At 42.0% G+C, this 23264-nt stretch overlaps 2 protein-coding genes across 3 annotated transcripts in view; one reads left to right on the plus strand and one right to left on the minus strand.

The window, feature by feature from the left end:
- Window positions 1-51: 51 nt before the first annotated feature.
- TCFL5 (transcription factor like 5) lies at window positions 52-21309 on the plus strand. Of its 2 annotated transcripts, none has more exons than XM_020804632.3 (6): window positions 52-1857; window positions 3460-3652; window positions 8695-8851; window positions 9933-10167; window positions 15655-15796; window positions 20232-21309. In XM_020804632.3, the coding sequence occupies exons 1-6, from the start codon at window positions 1124-1126 to the stop codon at window positions 20352-20354; spliced, it is 1584 nt and encodes a 527-aa protein (XP_020660291.3). In that variant the 5' UTR covers window positions 52-1123; the 3' UTR covers window positions 20355-21309. The 2 variants fall into 2 exon arrangements, with proteins under 2 accessions (XP_020660291.3, XP_020660290.3); XM_020804631.3 differs by having other exon boundaries at window positions 53-1857; window positions 9930-10167.
- COL9A3 (collagen type IX alpha 3 chain) overlaps window positions 20474-23264 on the minus strand; it is a 61595-nt gene continuing 58804 nt past the window's right edge. Inside the window, exon 33 of the mRNA XM_020804633.3 lies at window positions 20474-22672. Coding sequence (XP_020660292.3) covers window positions 22497-22672 — 176 coding nt within the window. The 3' untranslated portion in view covers window positions 20474-22496. The remainder of the gene's footprint in view (window positions 22673-23264) is intronic.

Genomic DNA, 23264 nt, shown 5'->3' on the forward strand with positions numbered 1-23264 from the left:
CAGGGACGTGAGCAACTGGAAGACCCAAGACTTTCCTGAGGGACATTAACAAAGAGGACGACAGAAGATCGCCTCAGAGAACTGCCCGGCGAGCGGGAGGGCGGGGCAGGAGCGGCCGCCTCGCGCCGGGTGGGCGGAGCTCCTCCAGCGGACCCCCTCCTGGTTTTTGACCGCCCCGCCGCCGTTTTGACCGTTGGGAGGAGGGGTTTTGGGGAGGGAGCGTTAGCGCCCCTAGCGGAGCCTCGAGGGCCGTGGCGAGCGGGCGGGGCTGTCTTATCCAGGCTACCCTCCCGTGGGTTGCCAAGGAGATCTGGGTTGCTCGAGGGTTGATGTTTTTGGGCCTGCCTTGGGCACCGGGGGAGGAGTAAGGGGGGGCGGGCTGCTGGGTCGGGGAATAGAGCCAAAAAGCACACCCTGCCCACCCCCACCCCGAAGAAGAAGAAAAAAGGGGTGCTGGAAGATTTCCAGCATCTGCGCCATTTGCTAGCAGAAGGGCAGGATTCAGAAGGGGGTGCAACTCTCTTTTCCACCTAGAAATGTTGGGGAAGAGTGTTTGATCCCCAGGGATTTGGGGCTATTAAGCAACCTCTTCCTTAAATAGAGCAGTTCATGTTATACTTTTAAAAGGGTGGGGTATAATCCTTTCATAGCACTAGATAGCATTCCTTTTTTTGGACAATAATACTCCATGTCATCTCTTTTTGCAGTGCGCTGTGCATCTTTCTTTTTAAAAGAGTAGATTAATTCTTCCTTTGTTCTCTCTGCCCTTTTAAGAGGAAAGAGCACTTGATCTGTCTTTGATCTGGCAGCTTTTTATTCCAAGCCCCTTTTGAAAGAATTGCCAGTTCTTTGCAGAGAAGTATTTGAGCCCTTCATCACCTTTGGATGGGTTAGGGTTTTTTTCCCTCCCACTGGGAATGGAAATTAATACCCTGATGTAGAGGGCAGCCTGTATTAAAAGGATGATGCAAACCCATTCCCTATTTGTCTAGAACATCCAACCCCTTAATATTGCTTGCTCTCCATTGTAGCTGTTGGATTTTTTTGGCACCAAGTGGGCATTGTCTACTGTTTGCACATTCAGCTGTCGAAGCACTTTGCGTTGCTAATATTCCTCAAAATCATGTCAGACACAGCTACAAAGGAGTCTGAAGCTGCCAACCCTCAGGCTGTGGCTGCAGATCCAGCTGCTGCTGCTTCTGTTGCTGAAAGCTCAACAGATTCTTCCTTTGGTGAGCACAACTTAAGCTTCACCACCACAGACCTCAGCCTGGTGGAAATGACAGAAATAGAGTACACACAACTTCAGCATATTCTTTATTCACACATGGAAGCACAAACAATTGACAATGAAGCAGAAAACAGGCTAAATTCAAATGGCTTCTCAAGTAACAACAGTGCAAACCAAACACAGTATTTGTCATCCTGTAGTAACAGCCAAAATGGCTTTTCATCAAACAGCTCTGGAAACCAGTCCCTCTGTCCCATTATCTGCCAGTCTAGTTTGGCTTCTGACAGCAGTTTCATGGGTCCCCCTAATCAATGTCTTGGGCACATTGATTTCCAGGAACTAAGAATGATGCTGCTTAGTGAATCTAGCCTTCTGCCAAGTCAAGCTGAAAAAACGCCCAGTGGTAGCTCTGTAGATACTTCTGGGCAGAGTTTATTAAAAGTTAGACACAACGAAAGCATGGGTGGGGTAAATAAAGAAAACACACTTGTGGAAAATTCAGCACCAGTTTCTGAATCTAGAGCCAAATCTGCAGTCCGTGTTCGTTTGGAAGATAGGTTCAACAATATCCAGACTGAAACTCCAAGATGTCAAGAAAGCCAAGAAACTGGAGTGTCCATTAACAAGTGTGTTGCATTTGTCTAAAGAGTTTAATTTTTTATTAATTGTCAATTAAACAAAAATAATGATTATCAAGATTACACAAGTTTTTTTAAAAATAAGAAAATAGTAGCAACCCCTTGTTTCATATTCAAATTAATTAATATTGCTTATATTAACTGTTTTGCATACATATAATGGAGAAAATCCAATCCATTTTACCTCCATTTTATGTGTATAGAAAGGCGACTCAATTGGTTTAGGGATCAACTTATCATTTGTTGTTGATTCTAATCTTGCATTCCAGTTCTTACCCTTATCAGTCTCAAGTCCTACCTTATAATTAATACAATGTCAAGATATCTGCAGCCTTTAAATTGGACTATAGGCAGCCCCTGGAATGCATAGGGTCTCCATCACCCTGTATCCCATCAAAAATAAAAGCTTCTCTCTCTCTCTCTCTCTCACACACACACTCTCTCTCTCTCTCTCTCTCTCTTTCTCTCTCTCTCTCTCTCTCTCTCTCTCTCTCACACACACACACACACACACACACACATTTTGGCACAAAAAGTCCCCACATATTGGGGATATGAAAAGCAATTCTGCTAACTTTTGAGAGGCTCCCAGGACCACTAGCAGCTAAATATATATGAAGTAAGACTCCCCAAGTTTTAGGTAAAAGCATGTCTGTACCCAAACCTCTGGAACATGCCCATCCCTACTTCAAGTTGGTTACACTAGAAAATGTGTAAATTTTAACTATTTTTTACACCCTTATGCTCAACAAGTTTCTTTACATCCTCCTCACCTCACTAGCATTTGTTTTGCAAATTGTATTATCCTTGATTTTCAAAATCTGCCTCAAGGCCAGCAAAGTATGTTTTACATATGGATGAAATTAGTGGCAAAACTTCAATTACTTTATTAGATCAGAGCTGGATGCGGTGACTTTGCCTGCAAAATAAAAATAAAAACGACCAATTCTCACAATAATATAAATGCATGGAACAGAAGAGGACACTCTTGACTTTTCGTTTTGATTAACAGATGGCTATGTTTTGCTTTCCTTTCTTTGATATATCTTTTGAGTTTGAATACATACTACATAACTGTAAACTTATGTTTTGCGTACATGAAAATATGGAATAGTAGAATTTATGTGGGCATAATTCAAAAGCATGCAAACAGTTTCTCCCCACACATTTTTGGCAGGTGTAAAATCTTTTGCACTAGGACTTGCTCCTGTGTAAACATGCTTAGAATTGAACTATACTTTGCACACCTGATAAATTGAGCTGTACTTTTGCCCATCTGCTAAGTGTCTGGGGGAAATATATGCAACATGTATGCCTTCTGTTTCTCGCCTCTGATTTAGTGCCTGTGAGATTGTTACAACTTTTTGCTTTGTTTATTTTTAAGAGTAACAAAATAAACAATGACAGTTGCTTCCTTGGATTTATAGAATAATAGTTTGTTTAAACTGTTGTCATGTATAGCTTGATGGCTGTGTGTTATGCTAGAATCCTGAATCTAGATTGGAATAGCTACTGATATAAAAGATTATGTAATAGCAGATATAGCTCTTGAAATTGCAAGTCCTGTTGTTTCACTGATTTCTTTTGTAGTCTAGTAACCCTCATACGCCATACGCCAGACATGATGGGTGTTCCTCTCCACCAGCAGCAGAACAAATGTACCACATTAGTGAAAAACAAGACCGCTGCTACAACTACGACTGCATTGCAATTTACGTGCCCACTCTTTAACCCAAATGCAGCTTCTCCTGCAAACGGAAATGCAAACACTTCACAGTCACAGGTTGGTAATTTTTTTCAAAACTGTAGTCATTTTCTTTCCGTACTGTTATGATAGCAAGTCTTTGGAAGAAAGTACAGTAAAAATGAGGTGGCAGTCTGGATTTCGAGTTGTTATTACGGGCTGTCAACTTGTTTCTGAGTTATGGCAACCTCATGAATTTTTTGTTGTTGTTGTTTAGTCGTGTCCGACTCTTCGTCACCATGAATTAATAACATCCAAATAGCCCAATCTTGCTCAGGTCTTTCAAACTAAAGGCCGTGACTTCCTTTATTGGATGAATCCCATCTCATTCTGCATTTATTTATTTATTTGGCCTGTACACTGCCCTATAATACATATCGCTCTCGGGGTGGTTTATAACTGTAGAATTCAATCCAATAAACACAATATACTATAAACATACAATTTATAAAAACAATAATTAACTTCCTTCCACAAACAACCCAACATTAAAAAAAAGACAATTAAATTTTTAAAAAACCAAAAAACCTTTAGTTTCCCTTCCCCCTCACCCCAAAGAACTTGAATAGGAAAGGAAGAAAACGTTGAAAGTGTTACTTTCCCAACGTTCCTCCCAAAACTTCCGGAAGCCCACCCAAACCTTCTCGTGGCTGCTTGCTTTCCACTGCTGTCTCCAGCCTCTTCAGCTACACAACCACCTCTACAGTGGTACCTCGATTTACGAACTTAATCTGTATTGGAATTAAGTTCATACATCGAAAAGTTCATAAGTCGAGTCAAACTTTCCCATTGGAATGCATTGAAAACCATTTAATCCGTATCTGCTGTTTTCCATTCGTATATTGAGGCACTATTCATAGGTAGAGGCATTAGTTCCCATAGGAACTAATGCAAAGCCGGTTAATCTGTACTCTACCACTAGGGGGTGATTTTTTTAAAAATTTTCTTCTTTTGACCTAAGGTGAACTTAGGTCCGAAAAAGGGAAGGAAAGGGTTTTCTTTCTTTTTTTCAGTTCGTAAGTCGAGGTTCCATTTGCAGGTCGAAGCGACTTTTTGTGAACGGAGCCGTTCATAACTTGAATCGTTTGCAAGTGGGGACGAACACAAGTCGAGGTACCACTGTAATCTCTTTAGGAGGGCATCTCACAGCATTTTGCTGTCTCTCAAATCCCAAATTAGGCTTCATCCACCCCAGCCCGATGTGAGCCAGGCCTAATTTGGCTTCTCAGCCTGAGCCTTCCTGTACTTTTCTTATTAACCTCCACTTTTCCTAGCATTGTAGTCTTTTCCAGGAAATCTCATATATTCCAAAACTCAGGTTAGCTCCTAATGAGGGGATTTTGAATTGTAAATATATTTGGTGCTAGCCTGAAGAAAAATTAATAGGAAGAAAAATAGTTTTAGACAGGATCAACGGAACTGTGACTTTCTCTTTAACAAAACAGGAAAAAAAGCCCCTTTAATTTGTTCTCACATCCAATTCAGTGTTCTTATCTCTGAATAACTTATTTTTTAGCATCTTCTTTAAGCATTTTCTGTGTTTTTTCCTATTGTAAAAGTTCATAGGGTGGCTACATGTACAGTCAATATACTTCAAATATCAAGACAGTGTTAAAAATTTAAGTTGAGGAAATTTTTAAATGGAAAAAATGCATTGTAAAAAATAATGATAGGTGCAACTGCTCCATCTTGGATGCACACTTTTAATATGCTGAGGAGGCTTGGTTGTGTCGTGGAAGCTGAGAACAATACCACCAGGAGGTTAGACCCTGTTGCAAATCTGAACTTTTAGCAGGGCCCCCCAAACTAGTGTTACTCCTGGGAGTAATACTAGAGTGATCAACATGGAGACAACAGACTAAGTTGCAGTCACCCTCTTCGGGACTAAGAGTCATATCAATAAGAAAGAATTGGTAGTCCCAGTGGTGATTACCAGGGGCAGATACCAGACAGCAGCAGTAGTGGAAGGTGCCACTTGCAGGAAGAACTTTTGCAGACAATGGCAGTGATGTTCAAGCTAACTCTTGTTAGTACTGTACAGAGGAAGGCAACAGTATACCACTTCTAAAAATACTAAGATGTTGAGGCAATCCAAAATGAAACAAGAGAGTATACTGGAAAATGAGACCAGTCAGCTATTGGGAAATGGCAGTGGACAAGTGTGAATAACACTGTCACTATAGAAGCAAATAGAGAACCAAGTATTGTGGCACCATATTTCTTTTAGAATGACCCATAGCTTTTCATGATCCTTATTGTTAAAGGCTTGCTGTAGCCTGTAATCTTATAATTTTATCTTGATCAGTCAGTCTTTCGGTCAGTCTTTCAGCATCCCTCTCTTGGTTTAAATTTTCCTCTGATTGTTGTTAGTATTGTGGAAAAGAGGGCTTTGTGACCTTCTCTCTGGTGTTACCTTCCATCCCTCCTCCCTATTGCCTGATTCAGTAGCCTCTTGTTTAACCCAAAGCAGCAGTAGAGGGTAAAACGCCCAGAGTGGCTTTGGCAGCCAAGTGGATGGTATAAAAGTAAAATAAATAAATAAATAATATTGAATGGAGGATAGAGTGCTGGACAGTGTAGTATCGTTGATAGAGTGTTGGCCTGCGATTCAGGAGACCTGGATTCAAATGTGGTTATGGGGCCCCTGGTATTGCACTGTTCAATGCTGATCTGTGAACTTCGTAGGGGTGTGTCATTTGAAGACAGTTCCCTATGAGCACTTTTCTGCTGGGCTGTCTCCATCCCTCCATGCCCCATGGATAAGCAAAACAAGGCAGGAAGGGAAAGAAACTGAAATAGTCAGGAGCAGGGCAGAGAAGGGAGGCAAATAGAGACAGTCTCTGTAGGGAGTGAGATGTCAGGGGGCAATTTTGGATATATACATGTACAAGAGGTACTGGGACAACTCAGTGCATCCTTGTACATTCAACAACAAATGCTCTTCCCATGTGTGGACACATGTACTGAGATGGTCTATTCAAATTTGCAATAAAAATGCCAGAACGAGGCCCTGGTCACACAAGGGAAATGTTCTCTAGTTATTCCCCAATTAGTTTATTGTGTTTTTCCCCGGTCACATGACACACAGTCAAGATCGAAAGATTTTCCTGGCCAGAGGTAAAAGTGGGAAACATTTCCCCTGGACATGAGGGCTGTGTTATTTTGCACCTCTGTTGTATTGATGCATTCCTTACTGGGATTGCCTGCGTGCATGTCCTGTCCTGCTTTTTTTTTTTTCAGAATTGAAGCCAAGAAGATGGCCACCGTTTTTGCAGTGCACATATTTCTTATCATTATTTTTTCTGGCCTGTACATTGACATGTTGATAAAAATATGTTGGGGGCATTGCTACGTAGATGTCTTTCTTTCTTTTTTCATAGCCTGTAGATAGGCAGCAGCTGCCGCCCTTACTGCTAAGTATGTACCATAGATGGCAGTCCAGTGTTCGTTGTGTGCAATGCAATTTTACAGCCACTGCCAGCACAACAGAGGACACTTTCTGAAACAGAAACCTCTTCCTGATATATTAATGTATTGATAAATATATTTTAATATATATAGATAGATCTTCGTCGTTTAGTCGTGTCCGACTCTTCGTGACCCCATGGACCAGAGCACGCCAGGCGCTCCTATCTTCCACTGCCTCCCGAAGTTGTGTCAAATTCATTCTGGTAGCTTCAATGACACTGTCCAACCATCTCGTCCTCTGTCGTCCCCTTCTCCTCTTGCCGTCACACTTTCCTAACATCAAGGTCTTTTCCAAGGAGTCTTCTCTTCTCATGAGAATATAGATAGATAGATAGATAGATAGATAGATAGATAGATAGATAGATAGATAGATAGATAGATAGATAGATAGATAGATAGATAGATAGATAGATAGATAGATAGATAGATAGATAGATAGATATCAAGAGACAAAATTGCCCCTTGAAGCAAGAGAAGAAATAAACCAGTATCATGGTGTAGCTGGCCCTAAAGATTCAAGTACAGTAGGTGGAAATAAATTGGTACCACTAAAAGTTCCTGGGACATTCACCCCGGCATATATATCATGAAACAGTACAACAGAGGGATAGAATGTATTTGAAGAACTAGAGAACATTTCCCTCATGTGATCAGGGCTTGAGAAAAGAACAACTGAGAACTAATGGAGACAACACTACTGTACACACAAGCTTTTACTTTAGTTACTCCACTAGGATTCTACAGTTGTAAAGGGGGTCGAGTTTTCTAAATTGCTGGCAGCTTCTTTTACATGTTCATCTCCACACTTCACATATTAAGGTATGGATCAAAGAGAGAACTTGAACTTCTACTTTCTTCTAAAACAAAGGAGCGAAACACTTATGAAAACGCAAGAGCTTACGTGTACTTCTTGGCCCTGAGGGAATACTGGCATAAGCAAGGGGCAAGTCAAATGGTTTTGGGTGGACAATCACAGGGAATGAAAAGGTTTCTGCTCAACCAGATGGATTTGGGTAGAAGTAAGTGATGAGGGTGCAGCAGGACGTGAGAGTCTGTCAAAAAGGCAATTAAGAGATGACATTTGAGAAATGGTGCATAGCTTGGAAAGAGGGAGGGAGAGACTCTCCCTCCCCATTTTACAGTACTGGAACTTATGATCATCCAGCAAAGTTGAATGGTAGGAAAATCAGGCCATACAATATGAAACACTTCTTCATATAAACATATGAAAATAGATGGTCTCAGATATCATCTTGGTGAGATGTTCTGTTCAAAGTTACTGTATGTTTAAAGCAAGTTCCAAATGGAGTTTGCAATCTTATAGAATCATCTGGAGGGAGCATCTGAGATATTAATATCATGATCTTCCTTAATTTGCATAGGCAAATCATTGCCTGTCACTCATCATCTTTCCCATTGCCTTATATTAAAGCATAGCGATTTTTGTTAGTCATTAAGGTGCCAAAAACACTTTTGTTTTCTTTTTTTCTTTTATATTTTTTTTGAAAGGAGGTTTTCCAGTGATTCCCGTTGACTTTAAAGAGAGAGCAGATTTGATGCCATGGACACATTTGGGCTTTGCGGAATACTGATTTCTTCTTCTCTCTACTTAGAGTTCTGGGGCTTCTGTTTTGGAAGCAGCCAAACATCAAGATCTTGGATTGCCTCGAGCTTTTTCTATCTGTTACCAGCAGGAAATTGAAGCAACGAAACAGACAGTTGGTCCCAGGAATAAGTCAGTGCCTGAACATGTTTGGATTAAATTGGGAGGTAAATGGCAAAATGTTGGCTCATATTCTAGTTAGCATCCATCACTTTCAAATAATTAATTCAGATTTCTAAAGAATAGCTTTTTGTAGAGGGTATGCTTGGGTTTTAATATGACAGTGTTACATTGTAGACATGCTGTCTCTGAACCACTTAAGGTACTATATGTACTTTTAAAACTACAAAGAACTCCAAGGATGTTCCAGCATCTTATTATCTTTCTCTGTCTCAGAACAATGTCTGTAAATTGATGGAACAATTAATTTTTACATGGAATAGTTATGAGGTTGGATGGGGTTTTGTAATTTTGATTTTTTTAAAAAAGTGCTTTGCCTGCGGGCAGCTGATGGGCCTTTTCATAGCACTTTCTGTTCTGCCGGTATCTGTAAAACATAAATATATTGTTAGTGTCTGAGACTCAGACTGTAATGCTGTGATGAGTTACCTGGGAGTAAATCTCAATGAGATTACTTCTGCTGTCGCTAGATCCACAGAGTTTAACAAGTGTATTTTTTACTTATCTAAAACCTTAGCTTCTTAATGAGTAAGGAAAAAGTTGACCACTAGAGGTACGTAAATTCTAGTTAGTGGAAGTCTCGAGAGACTATGGTAACATACAGAGCACATCACCATAGTATTTTGAGACTGAAGGATGTCTAACTAGGAAAGGCTGAGGAATTGATGCCTCTTGGTTTAAAATTATTTTGGTTCTAAGGTGATGTTGCGATAGGGAATATAAACGGCAAGACTGGAGGTAGAATTTCCTTCCAAATGTAGGAGACAGTTTTTGTTCACCAAGATGCAACGAATCTCATACTTCTTTCAGCATCAGAGGGAAATTTGAAAAGCATTTATATTGAGCTCTTGTTATGATGAATATTTATCAAACTCTTGCTTATCTTTAATTGATGTGTCAGTTAGAAAGAATAAGACTAATTTATCAACTATTCTGTATGTGTTGTACAACTTTAAGAAAAAGCCATAGTTGAACATGCTATAGGGTGAAATTATAATGCAACCATTTCATATCTGCCTGCATCCCTAACTGCAAAGTACTTTTTCCCCTTGTTATTTTGCAAAGAAGAGCATCTATGTAAGCAAACCATAAACAAAAGAAGCCGCAATCGCTTGCATCCTTTGGAAACCAATGTACAACGCAAACCTCTTGGGGACATTCAAAATATGTGTGATAACCAAAGTGCTGGCCCAGAACAGGGTGTTTGGCATGCATCCCAGCCCACCCAGAGCGGATCAAGTGGAAACCAAGGTGGTGTCTCTCAGCGTCGGGAGAGGCATAACCGGATGGAAAGAGACAGAAGGTAATCGATGGCCTTGAACACTGAGAAAAGTTAATATATTGGTGTAGTGCCAGTTTGCTTTTCATAATACAGTTTTCTGCAAAGCTTTTCCACAGATAAATCCCATTTATCTGCTTGTTCATGGCATTTGCTCTTGAGGTGAGGACTAGGACTATCTTCTGTGCATATGGATATAGCCTGTACAACTAGAGGACATGGATTGACTCCATCTTGTACTAATTTGAAACAGTACCATCAGTGCAAATGGAGCAAATCAGAGGGCAAACAAGGCAGTAGCCATCTCTGTTTGGGAGGTGAGAATGAGTTGTAAATGGCTGCAACATTTACTGCTAATAGCTCACTGGCATAGTCAAGAACCTAGTTATTTGGCAGCCTAAGCGGTAGCCAATAAAGTGCCCAACTCATGTGTTTCAAAGATGCTGTTTATTTATTTATTTATTTATTTATTTATTTATTTAATTTATATGCCGCCCACACTACCCAAAGGTCTCTGGGCGGCTTACAGCATTTAAAATACAATAAAAAACATGTACAATTAAAATACAATTAAAATATATATAAAATTGCCATCAGACCCACAGTTAATATTATTTCAGTTAAAAGCCTTCTGGAACAGGAAGGTTTTGACCTGGCGCCGAAATGTCATCAGTGTTGGCGCCAGACGAATCTCAGTCGGGAGGGCATTCCATAGTCTGGGGGCAGCTGCCGAGAAGGCCCTTTGTCTACAAGCCATCCCTCTTACCTCCTTGAGGGATGGCTCTTTCAAAAGGGCCCCCTGGCTAGATCTTAACTGCCGGGTAGGCTCATATGGAAGGAGGCGGTCCTTCAGGTATCCAGGGCCCAAGCCGTTTAGGGCTTTATATGTCAAAACAAGCACTTTGAATTGGGCCCGGGCAGCAACTGGTAGCCAATGTAACTTGTACAGAATCGGCTTGATATGGTCCCTGGCGGCCACACCACTCACCAGCCGCGCCGCTCGATTCTGAACCAGTTGCAGTCGCCGGACCGTCTTCAAAGGCAGCCCCACGTAAAGCGCATTGCAGTAATCTATACGGGATGTTACCAGTGCATGTGTAACTGTCATGAGACTCCGCTCGTCCAGGTAGGGCCGTAGCTGGTATAGTTTCCGCAGCTGGAGGAAGCCGCCCCTGGCCACCGAGTCCACCTGGGCTTCCAGTGTTAGACTGGGGTCCAGGAGCACCCCCAAGCTGCGGACCCTGTCCCTTAGGGGGAGTGTAACCCCATTCAGGGCAGGGAGATGGCCCTCCAGCCTGTCTGGCGAAGCACCCACTAACAGCACTTCCGTCTTGTCTGGATTGAGTTTCAATTTATTGACCCTCATCCAGTCCATTATCAGGTCCAGACACGAGTTCAGCACAGAAACCGCCTCACCTGGATTGGTGGAAAACGAGAGGTAGAGCTGAGTGTCATCAGCATATTGCTGACTCCTCAGCCCAAACCTCCTGATGACCTCTCCCAGCGGTTTCATGTAGATGTTAAACAGCATGGGGGACAGTATCGAGCCCTGAGGAACCCCATGACATGAATGCCATGGGGCAGAGCAACTGTCCCCCAGCACCACCCTCTGGACACGGTCAGCCAGGAAGGAGCGGAACCACCGTAAAACAGTGCCCCCAACTCCCAACCCAGCCAGCCTATCCAGAAGGACACCATGGTCGATGGTGTCGAAAGCCGCTGAGAGGTCCAGGAGTATCAACAGGGTCACACTCCCCCTGTCTCTCTCCCGGCAAAGGTCATCATACAGGGCGACCAAGGCAGTCTCTGTACCAAAACCCGGCCTGAAACCCGATTGAAATGGATCCAGAAAATCCGTTTCATCCAGCAGCGCCTGGAGTTGCCCAGCCACAACCCGCTCCAACACTTTGCCCAAATAAGGGAGGTTCGCTACTGGTCGGTAGTTAGCCACCAGCCTTGGGTCCAGGTTTGGCTTTTTAAGGAGTGGTCGAATTACTGCCTCTTTCAAGGTGGTAGGGACCACTCCCTCTCTCAAAGAGGCGTTCACGGCCTCCTGGACCCAGGTGCGAACCCCCCTGGATGATCTTCTAATTAGCCAGGATGGGCAAGGGTCGAGCGGAGTTGTGGTAGAACGGACAGATCCAAGCACCCTGTCCACATCCTCAGGTCTCAACAATTGAAACTCATCCATTAATACCTGACCAAAGCACGGTGCGCTGGACACATCCTCTGATTCTGCAGTAACTGTGGAGTCCAACCCACTGCGAATCTGAGCGATTTTTTCCTCAAAATGGATGGCAAACTCATCACAGCGAGCTGATGAGCAGTCCAGGACCTCCACCGGATTTCCCGGTTGAAGAAGATCCTGGACCACCCGAAACAGCTCGGCTGGGCGACATTCTGAGGAAGCAATACGGCTGGAGAAATATTGCCGTTTCGCCAGCCGTATTGCCACGAAATAGGCCCGATAATGGGCTCTAAGTCGTGTTCGGTCGGACTCCCAGCGGGATTTCCTCCACCTGCGCTCCAGCCGTCTCCCCTCTCGCTTCATCGCCCGCAGTTCAGAAGTATACCAAGGGGCTGTCTGGGCTCGGCGAGCAGGGAGAGGGCGCTTAGGCGCAATCGTGTCAACGGCCCGGGTCATCTCCTTATTCCATAGGGTGACCTGAGCTTCGACAGGAGCGCCGACCATATCAGACGGATAATCCCCCAGAGCATTCAGGAATCCATCTGGATCCATTAGTCTCCGAGGGCGGATCATCTTAATAGATCCCCCACCCTTGCAGAGGGAAGAAGAAGCTAATAGACTAAACTTGACCAGGAAGTGGTCTGACCATGACAATGGGGTCACAACCAACCCCTCCACATCCAAACCACCATCTTCCAGTCCCGTTGAGAAAACCAGGTCCAAGGTATGGCCCTTCTCATGCGTTGGGCTGATGACACATTGAGACAGCCCCATGGTTGTCATGGTGGCCATGAAGTCCTGAGCTGCCCCAGTCAAGGGAGCCTCGGCGTGAATGTTGAGGTCCCCCAGCACCAACAGCCTGGGAGTCCTCAACACCAGGTCCGAGACTACCTCCGTCAGCTCAGGCAGGGAGACTGTTGGTACGCAGCAGGGTGGGCGGTACACCAACAGAATCCCTAACCTGTCTCGCGAGCCCAACACACAATACAGGCCCTCAAGACCTCCTCTCAAAGGGATAGGAAGCCTGGTCAAGGAGATAGAACTCCTATAGACTATAGCAACTCCCCCTCCCCGACCCTCCGAGCGACCTTGGTGCTGGACCGAGTACCCAGGTGGACACAGCTGGGAGAGGGAAACACCACCCTCCTCTCCCACCCAGGTCTCAGTAATGCACGCCAGGTCAGCCCCCTCATCCAGAATTACATCATGGATGAGGGCAGTTTTATTTTGTACTGACCTGGCGTTCATCAACAGCACCGTGTGGCTCGAGGGTTTGCTGATATGGTCACCTGATACCATCTGGTTGGAAGTAGGACTAGAAGAGAGGATAGATGTAAGATATCTAACTTCTCTTCTCCTACGCGGGCATGTTCTACCCCCACCGCCATTCCTTCCCCGACCCAGCACCACCTCAATGGCTGCCCCCTCCAACGCCCTCCCCCCTTCCTGTTCCATTAGATCCGCTGTGGGTCTCTTCTTAATTGATGGCAATTAAAAACAATTTAAAAAACATTTAAAACATATATAAAATAAAGCATTTCTAAAGCCCCTTCTCTCCCCCCCACCAAGTCATGTGGCTCATGTTGAGAGGGGATGAGGCAGCCTGGAGCAGCAGGACCTGGTCCTGCAGACACAGAGGGGGCCGAGCAGCTCTTCTGGAAAAGAGGGCTGGCGTCCAGCAGGGGCCCAACCACAGTCCACTGCCTCTCACCTGTTGAAGGTGGCAAGAACCTTGGGCCCATCACAGCATGGGACCAGTATTAGAGATTCCTTCTGCATATCAGGTATGTGACAGTATGACAGGCCCCAAGCTGGATGGACCCTCAAAGTTCTCCTCTAGAACCCTTGTGAGGTGTGCAGGTCTCCCAGCAATTGCCTGCCCCTAAAATCAATATACCCCAGTCACAAGAGACATATAGAGAACCTTCCTGGCTCACTCCAAGGCAGTATTAAGACTATCACCCAGCCAAACTTCATGGCCAACAGGTGAGTGGTAAATATTGTGAAGCAGAACAGTTTGGGAAGTTTAAAGGGATGTCAAGGTGCTAGAAATTAGGTGATGCTTTGAAGAGTAACATAAACAAAAGGATGATAATTAGAAGAATTAAAAGAATTAGAGCAGATGTTACAGTATAGAGAACATCACCCAGTTTCAAGTCTGAGTAATGAGATTTTTGAACCAAGCCTGTGTTTGCCTCCCAGTGATGAATCACCAAACTAAATAGTTTTCCGAGACAGGAAATCAGAAAGTGTATGCTGTTCCAAGCTAACAATGTACTGTCTCTATTGGTTAGTTTGATCCAAAGAGAGGAGAACTAGGGTAACAAAGAATGAATATGACAGAATACATTATATGTACCTCAGCTTCCTTTTGGCTAGGTATTAAGAGGGAGGGGCACAGCTAAAGAACCCATAGAAAAGGTGGGTTTAGAGGAGAGTTTTGAAAGGGAGACAAAGCTTGCATTCTGCATTACAGCAATCCTGCTTCATAGAGAGGAATTATTATCCTTTTGTAACCCTGGTGAGAATTACTAAAATATAACTGGTGCTTTCAGAAAAAGAATGATTAAATAACGGCTGAAATTCTGTTGTGCTGCTGTGCAGAGGCATAACTTTTGGAAGCGAATTGCTTCAAGTTAAGAAATCTTCATAGACATTATCAGTTGCATTCTGAGTTGGTCAACTCAGCATACAACAGATAATCATAGAATCATAGAATAATTGCATTGGAAGGTGCCTCTAAGGTCATCCAGTCCAACTCCCTTGCTCAGTGCAGGAATCCAAAGCAAAGCAGATCTGCCAGATCTGTCCAATTTTCCTTTGAATGCCTCCAGTGTTGGAGTGCTCGCCGTCTCCCGAGGTAATCAGTTCCATTGTTGTACTGCTCTGACAATTAGAAAGTTTGCCTGATATTCAATCTAAATCTGGCTTCCTGTAACTTGTGAGATGATCACACCCTTCCCCTCCTTTGTATCACTATCTTTCAAGTATTTAAAAAGTGCTATCATATCTCTCCTCAGTCTTCTTCAAGGCTATATGCTCCCAGCTTTTTCAATGGGCTTGGTTTCGAGTTCCCTAGTCATCCTTGTTGCCCTCCTTTGAATTTGTTCCAGCTTTTTGGCATCAGTCTTAAAGTATGGTGTCCAGAATAATGTCTATAGAGGTTTTTTTTTTTTAACTTAAAGCAGCTTATCTTCAAAAGTGACATCTTTAGTATAGCAGGGCAACAGGATTTCAGCCAGTGGTTTCTACCAGTTAAACGATATTCTTGAAAGATTGCCAGTTTCAGGTTCTAGAACTGACCATGCTGTGTGTAATTCTAGGCGCAGAATCAGGATTTGTTGCGATGAACTGAATCTCCTTGTTCCATTCTGCACTTCAGATACTGATAAGGCAACAACTTTACAATGGACTACAGCATTTTTAAAATATATTCAGGAACGGCATGGGGATTCCCTAAAGAAGGTTGGTTCCACATAGACACACATAATAAAATTAGAGGATGAAATAAGACACCTTGGGTGTGTGTGCAATGTAGATTATCCTGATTTTGATTTTTTTTTTTTTAAAGTGTGTACCATTTAATTTGATTTGTGTCCTGGACCCAATCTGGTTTATAAATTTTAAAAGAAAATGCAAATATGCAGAAAAAACAAAATGGCTATAACTTTTTTTTTTTTTTTTTTTTTTTTCTTTCCACTGAGGTATATGAAATTTGGAGAAATGATAGACCATTAGGATGGGAGTAAACCTGCCAATTTGCAGATAGCTAGCGGCAGGGTCATAAATTAGGTACTTTTACAGTTCAGGTTTTTTTTTGAAAGCAACAACAGCTACTCCCCTCACTGGGAGAAAGGGGTTCTACTAATGATACAGCTAATTAAATACATGAGGAATATCCAGTCTTTTGCTGAGTGCTTACATTAAAAAACTTTTAATTCAATTCATATATTCAGGAACCCCCATCCTTTAAGCTTTCATTAGCAGTTTTTTCAGAACAGCTGAACAGAGGCACAGATCCGGGCCTAGATTAACAGCAACCATCAATGCATGGCACGCTACTTGTCATTCCACATGCCGTGTCTTAACCCAGGCTAAAAACATTGGATTGCTTTGTGTTGCTGAGCTTCTGTGATAATGTAACAGAGCAGGAATCTGTGCACTCTGTAACCAAATAATGTATGCATTTTAACTGCAGCAACACAGACTTTTTTTTAAAAAAAAAGTCATGTATAGAAAAATAAATGTGGATATGTATTATATTCATCTTCTTTTGGAACCCCTTCCCTGATGCAGAGATCCAGAGAGCTCAGAAGTTTTAACTGTTTTGTGTCTTTTTGTTGGCCTGTGTGGGTTTCATTATTGTAATCAGTTGTTTATTTTTTTTATTTGTTGCTTCTTCAAATGTTTACAGGATAAAAACAAAAGATACAACCTAAAAAATTCAAATTTTGCAATCAGCAAAATGAAAAATGTTTAAAAAAAAGCAGCAAAATGAAAAATGTTTAAAAATAAGCAGCAAGTCACAGGCTAATAGCATTAATAAATTGCACATGTTTTCCATTCTCTAGCTCAGATTTCTCCCCGCTCCAGCAATTATGTAAACTGACTAAGGTCCTAGAGTAAATGCCACAGAAGTTCATTATGAGTAGTATTAGGGCTAACATAACACAGAACTATAACTAATACTGGCAGGAATATACTGGTAAGTGGTATACAGAAGAAAAAAGGAGTACAATTCTGTGATTCGCTATACTTTCCCACATAGTTGACTCCTTGATCCAGAGCCCAAGATCTCAAAGGAACTTAAGAACGCCTTATAGTTTTCCCTGGGCAGACAAGGGGTGCTGTGAATTGAAACGTCTCATCCGTGATACTTACCGCCAATTCCGGGACTCTAATGACAGATCTCTACTTCTAAGATACTTTGACCTCAAAAAACAACTCCAACAACTTACCCAGAAAAAGAAAGAAGACCTTTCATTTTCCCAGTGGGAACAGCTATATCAAGCCACAATCCATAATAAACCTAAACTCTTCTGGTCTATAATATCTGGGTCCTCTCACAAAGCTGATCCAGAGGCTTCCACAGTTTCATCACTGGAGTGGTTTCGACACTTCTCAGCTCTGTTCGAAGAAAGTCAAACTGATGTTCCAAACTTTTTAGATCCCCCATTGAGCGCCTTACCCAACTGGCCCTTGACCACACCCGACGAAGTCCGTGAGTTAATTTCTCAACTCAAAAATGGAAAAGCCCCTGGCCCCGATGTCATCTCAGCTGAAATGCTAAAGCATGACTCGGACTTTTGGGCCCCCCTTCTTGCTTCCACCTTTTCAATGGCTGACCAAACTGGCTTAATGCCAGAAGCATGGACGAATGCCATTATAACTCCCATCTTCAAGAAGGGAGACCGTTCACTTCCCTCCAACTATAGACCAATTAGTCTTTTGTCCATCATCGGGAAACTCTATGCAAAGCATCTAATGGCCAAACTTGCCTCCTGGATGGCACAGTCCAAAATCCTCGGGCCTGAACAAATTGGGTTCACTAAAGGGAAGTCAACTACAGACCACTGTCTGGTTCTCTATCATCTGGCCAACAAATACTCACAGAAGCCCAATTGCAAACTCTACACTGCTTTCCTGGATCTGAAGGGAGCTTTTGATTCTACTGACAGAGATCTTCTCTGGACTAAACTAAACAAACTGAACATTGATCCAAGGCTGCTCTTCCTCATCAAAAGGCTGCATACTTCTACAACATGCCAAGTCAAGTGCTCCCCCACTGGAATACTAACATTAAAGATCCCGGTTAATAAAGGCGTCAAACAGGGCTGCATCCTAGCGCCCGCTTTATTTAACCTGTTTCTCAATGATATGGCTCCTTTCTTGGCTGAAATAGATGCTCACTCTCCTAAAATCGGCTCCCTACAAGTCCCTCTGCTCCTTTACGCGGATGATGCCGTTCTAATTTCCCGCACCCGTGTGGGTTTGAAACGCCTACTTACCAGGTGCCTCGAATATCTCAACCAAAACAAGCTACTACTAAACTGCGAAAAATCAAAAATTCTTGTTTTCTCCAAATCCTGGCGACCCTCAAAATGGGTAATCAATGGAAACATAATTGAACAGGTCAAGCATTACAAATACCTTGGTATCAACTTTCAATATAACCTATTTTGGACACAACACCGTAATTCTGTTTCAAATCTAGCCACTTCCAGCGCCTTCGCAGTCTCCCGGTTTTTCTACAATACCGGCAACCAATTCATCCCGGCAGCCATAAAGGTCTTTAACGCTAAAGTTCAGGCCCAAATTTTATATGGTTGCCCTATATGGATTAGCTCATTCGACCATTCGATTGAGTGTATCCAGTCAAAATTTCTTCGCAAAATATTAGGACTGCCTAATTGTGTTCCTTACGCTGCTCTTTGCCTGGAAACTGGACAGACTTCAATCGAATCTAGAGCCTGGTTGATTACCTTCAAATACTGGCTGAGACTTCATAACGACCCTGATCCAAATAGTCTCATTTTTCAATTACTTCAAGATTTGTCCCCCTCCAACTGGCTTGCCATCATCGAGAAAAAAATTAGTGCTTTGGGTCTATGCTTGGACTCTTTTTATATGCTGTCTGCCTCTGAAACGTTTCAAATAATCAAACGAAGAGTCCTGGATATTGAGCAACAAAATCTCTATAATGCGGCCAACAAGACTTGTTCACCAACGAAATTGTCTCTTCCTTGCAAATTTGGACATATAGCTTCATATCTTTCTGCACTAAGTAACCCCCAGCACCGGAGGGCGTTTTCATTGGCCCGGTTTAATGTGATGCCATCTGCAGTCCTGACTGGCAGATTTTTAAGGACCCCCTACGCTGATAGGCTTTGTTCATGCAAACAAAATTGTATCGATTCAATTTCCCATATCCTACTAGGGTGTCCCAAGTATACTGCCCCTCGTATACAGCTTTTAGAACCAATTTTAAAAAACAAATCAGGCCTCTCCGAAGCTGATAAAGTTTACTTTATGTTGAGTGACTCTCTACAGGATGTATCTGCGAACGTAGCATCCTTTTTATACTATGTTACAATCCTGTGCAACAAAGACCAGCAAACTGCACTCCTCTTTTAATTTTTCTTTTATATGTTGTCTTGTCTATGCCAATAAAGGTCTGATTGATTGATTGATTGATCCTTTAATATGTAAGTGCAATGTACAAAAACAGCACACCTCACCAAATGGATGAATGCTTCGGAGTGTCTCCCACCAAGAAGTCACTTAATAGAGAGCCTTTGAGAATACATCACTTAATAGACTTCAAAGCAAAGCAGAAAGATCAAAAATAATCAAGTAAAATGGGACTACTTGGATACTAAATAAATTTTCTGTCTCTGTGAAGAAAGTCAACCAATCCATGTCATTTATGTCCCACCACATCTACAAAAGAAGTTATACAAGTTCTTCTTAGACAAATTTTTGAAGTAACCTGCTTCTGGTCAAAAAGAGCCTAATCATCTTAACATTTTAATTTGTTTTTAATTTTACTTTTACTGTATTCTATATAGGTTGATAATTTAAATTGTACAATGCTCTGATACAAATAAGGATATATAAGATTTCAATGGCACTGTCACACCACTCACTTCTGGATAGAGAAAGTGCCATTCACTCCATTAATGGAATTATCACAATTTGAAACAATTGCGCTGTACGCTGCAATGAAGTTCTGCATGTTTTGATTTGATTTTTTTCTTAATGCAAAAAGATTAATAGGATAAGCCACATGCTTTGAGGTTGCATATTTTGTTTGCTTTACAAATAAGTTTGTTTACAGAGTTATCTTCATGTGTGAACTCCACCTTGAGCCAATAATATAAGGACTCTGCTTGATTTTTAGGAATTTGAAACCGTGTTCTGTGGCAAAACAGGCCGAAGACTAAAATTAACAAGACCAGATCCGCTAGGAACATGCCCACCACAGGAGATTACACAGAATGGTACATCGATGGAAATAAAGTAATTATATACTTCTGTTTAATAGATGGAAAGTATGAACACAGGGTGTTTATAATTCCCCCCCCCCAAATTCGCCTACTGGACTTCTTGTGACTTAGTATTGTTTTAAAAATACATAAACAGTGAAGAAATGACACACTTTATTGAAAACAAAGGGAAAAAACATCAAGAACATTTATTTCTAAGAAAAGCATTGTACCAGAAGAAAGGGGAGAAAAAAACAGTCACAAGCTACTAAATGCTACCTCCCCATCTGCCACCCCAAGTTTTCTATTTCTTGTTTTGTTTTGAAATATAAAATAATTCAGATATGTCATAGAACAGCAGCTTGCTTTTTCAGTTCGGAACACATATGCATTAATATGAATTATTACTGTAGTATGTCATGGCAACCAATTTGCTATTAGAAGACATTTTAAATAGTTTATAAATTATATAAGAGATGCTGGCTTGTATATAGTAAGTCAGATTTGCCTTTGATTTCCAAAGTTCGTCCCTGTGAAACTAAAATATATAGAAAAAGCTGTTGGCAATGTATTATAAATACAGTACTATTTAAAGTAAGTTTTGCACTTTCTCCAAGAAATTATAGTACAGGACACAGTCAATGGAGTACCTCCTACAAGAAGATCCATTGAAACGCATGGGAGAAGTAGCTATGTACTCTGGTGCAAATCCCATTTATTTCAGTGGTGCTTTCCTAGGAGGAAAATGCCAGCTGATTATATCTTTTCAGTGCCAGTGTGGTATTTTGTAAACACAATTTTTAACTGCATTTTTCTTTCCTCCCCCAAAGAAAACTGGTAGTAATGACACTTGTTAAGAAATCTAAAGTATTTGAGAAGTAATGTATTTATTGAATTAAAAGTGGTGTTACTTATCCATCAACAGAGATGGTGCTAATAGTATTTCATCTATAGAACTCATCCCAAAATAAATACTGTTTAAATCACGGACAATCGCACTTGTGTAGCACCTTTATTTCCATTAAGCAAGGTGGGAATATAAAGAATGAGCAAAACCATCCTACAGACAGGGAAAATGTTACAGAAAGGATTTTGTACAATAATGCTTTTGTTAATTTGTAGTAGTGATCATCTCCTGTAACACATGGCTCTTTCACAAATCACACGTAGAGGGTATAAAATGTAATTTACTGAATATCCTTTAGGTTAATATGGAAAAATCTTTTGCAAAATAGATATATATACATATCTGTCCTCTTGAAGAGTCCGTTTGGAAAACATTCATTTCTAGGCGCCATAGAGGCCTAGAGATATATAGATGTGTGCCCAACACTGTGTCCAGCCCTCTTTTACCAAAGACATTTTTTGCAGCTGAGACAACCCAGACAAAACTTAAGAGAACTTTAGACGTAGCTTCCGAAACTATAAAATATTCCTAATGTGTGCACCGAAAGGGGGTCTTTGGATTGTATACATTTTATAAACATTCAGAATAATCAAAGAATTCTGTTTGAATGAACTCTGTCTGTTTTACTTAGTTCACTATTTCTATATTTTTTGCCCCAATTTAACTAAGGGCATGTAGGCTCAGATTCCAAGCTGTAGGAAGAGATATGTACACAAACAGGAGTTGCACATGCAATTCCTGTCCTTGGCCATCTGATGGGGTTGTGTGTGCATAGTCCATAGGTAACTTTATAACATGTCCAGGGTTATCTGACCAGTGTGCCCAGCCACAACAGTTATATTGAACCTAGGGCTAGATAAGAGCCCAGAACTAAAACAGAATTCCTTGTTATTAATTCAACTAATTCAGGAACAAGTCATCACAAAAACTGGTATATATTTAGCTCCGTTGGGGATTGTGACGTATTTGGGATTATATTAAATCAAAAGCACCGCATACTTTAGAAAGAAGGGGGTACCTTGTCAGTGGGGCAAGGCAAGAAATAAGGAAGATTGTAGTGAATACTTGAAGAGAATGTAGGGGACACATAATTTTGTGCAAGTGTCCCTCAAATAGTTCCAGTTTCATCAAATTAAAATATAGTCCATCTTACCCTTCTGAACAGGAGAACTGCCTCTCCAGTTTTTTTTTAAAATGGGAGGATATTTCTCTCTTATGTTAAACCATTCACTTAAATATTCAGTTGCTTTAATCATCTTCTTTAAATGCAGTTTTAGGACTTCTTGGATATTCCTCCTGCAACGGCTCCCATGCAGGCCGAGGTATCACAGATTCCTGGTGTTCCTTGAACCCCAGTGGCACCTGGTCTTCCGGGATCTCCTGGCAATCCAGGTTCGCCAGCAGCACCGGGCCGACCATCTTTGCTAATTCCGGGAACACCTGGTGGGCCTTGAGTCACAATGGGGGAGAGAGAAAAAGGTGAAAGTTTTGTCCCCTGCACCGTTTCCTGGATAAAACCATTGCTTATGAAAAGTCATAGCAGCCAAAATCCTATTGCTGATTTGTGTTGGCATATGGGAACTTGTGTAAGTTCTGGCAGAAACTGTGTGCTTCTTGACTTTTTGTTGTTTAGTCATTAAGTCATGTCCGACTATTCGTGACCCCATGGACCAGAGCACGCCAGGCCCTCCTGTCTTCCACTGCCTCCCAGAGTTGGGTCAAATTCATGTTGGTCGCTTCGATGACACTGTCCAACCATCTCATCCTCTGTCATCCCCTTCTCCTCTTGCCTTCACACTTTCCTAACATCAGGGGCTTTTCCAGGGAGTCTTCTCTTCTCATGAGATGGCCTCAGCTTCAGGAGCTGTCCTTCCAGTGAGCTAGAACGCTGTTAATTAGTTAATGCCAGCATCCACCTCCGGGAGGCAGTGGAAGACAGGAGGGCCTGGTGTGCTCTGGTCCATGGGGTCACAAAGAGTCGGATACGGCTTAACGACTAAACAACAACAAAACATCCACTTGTTAATAAGACACTGCTTCA

The sequence above is a fragment of the Pogona vitticeps genome, chromosome 4 (genome assembly GCF_051106095.1).
Source record: "Pogona vitticeps strain Pit_001003342236 chromosome 4, PviZW2.1, whole genome shotgun sequence".
NCBI classification, from domain to species: domain Eukaryota; kingdom Metazoa; phylum Chordata; class Lepidosauria; order Squamata; family Agamidae; genus Pogona; species Pogona vitticeps.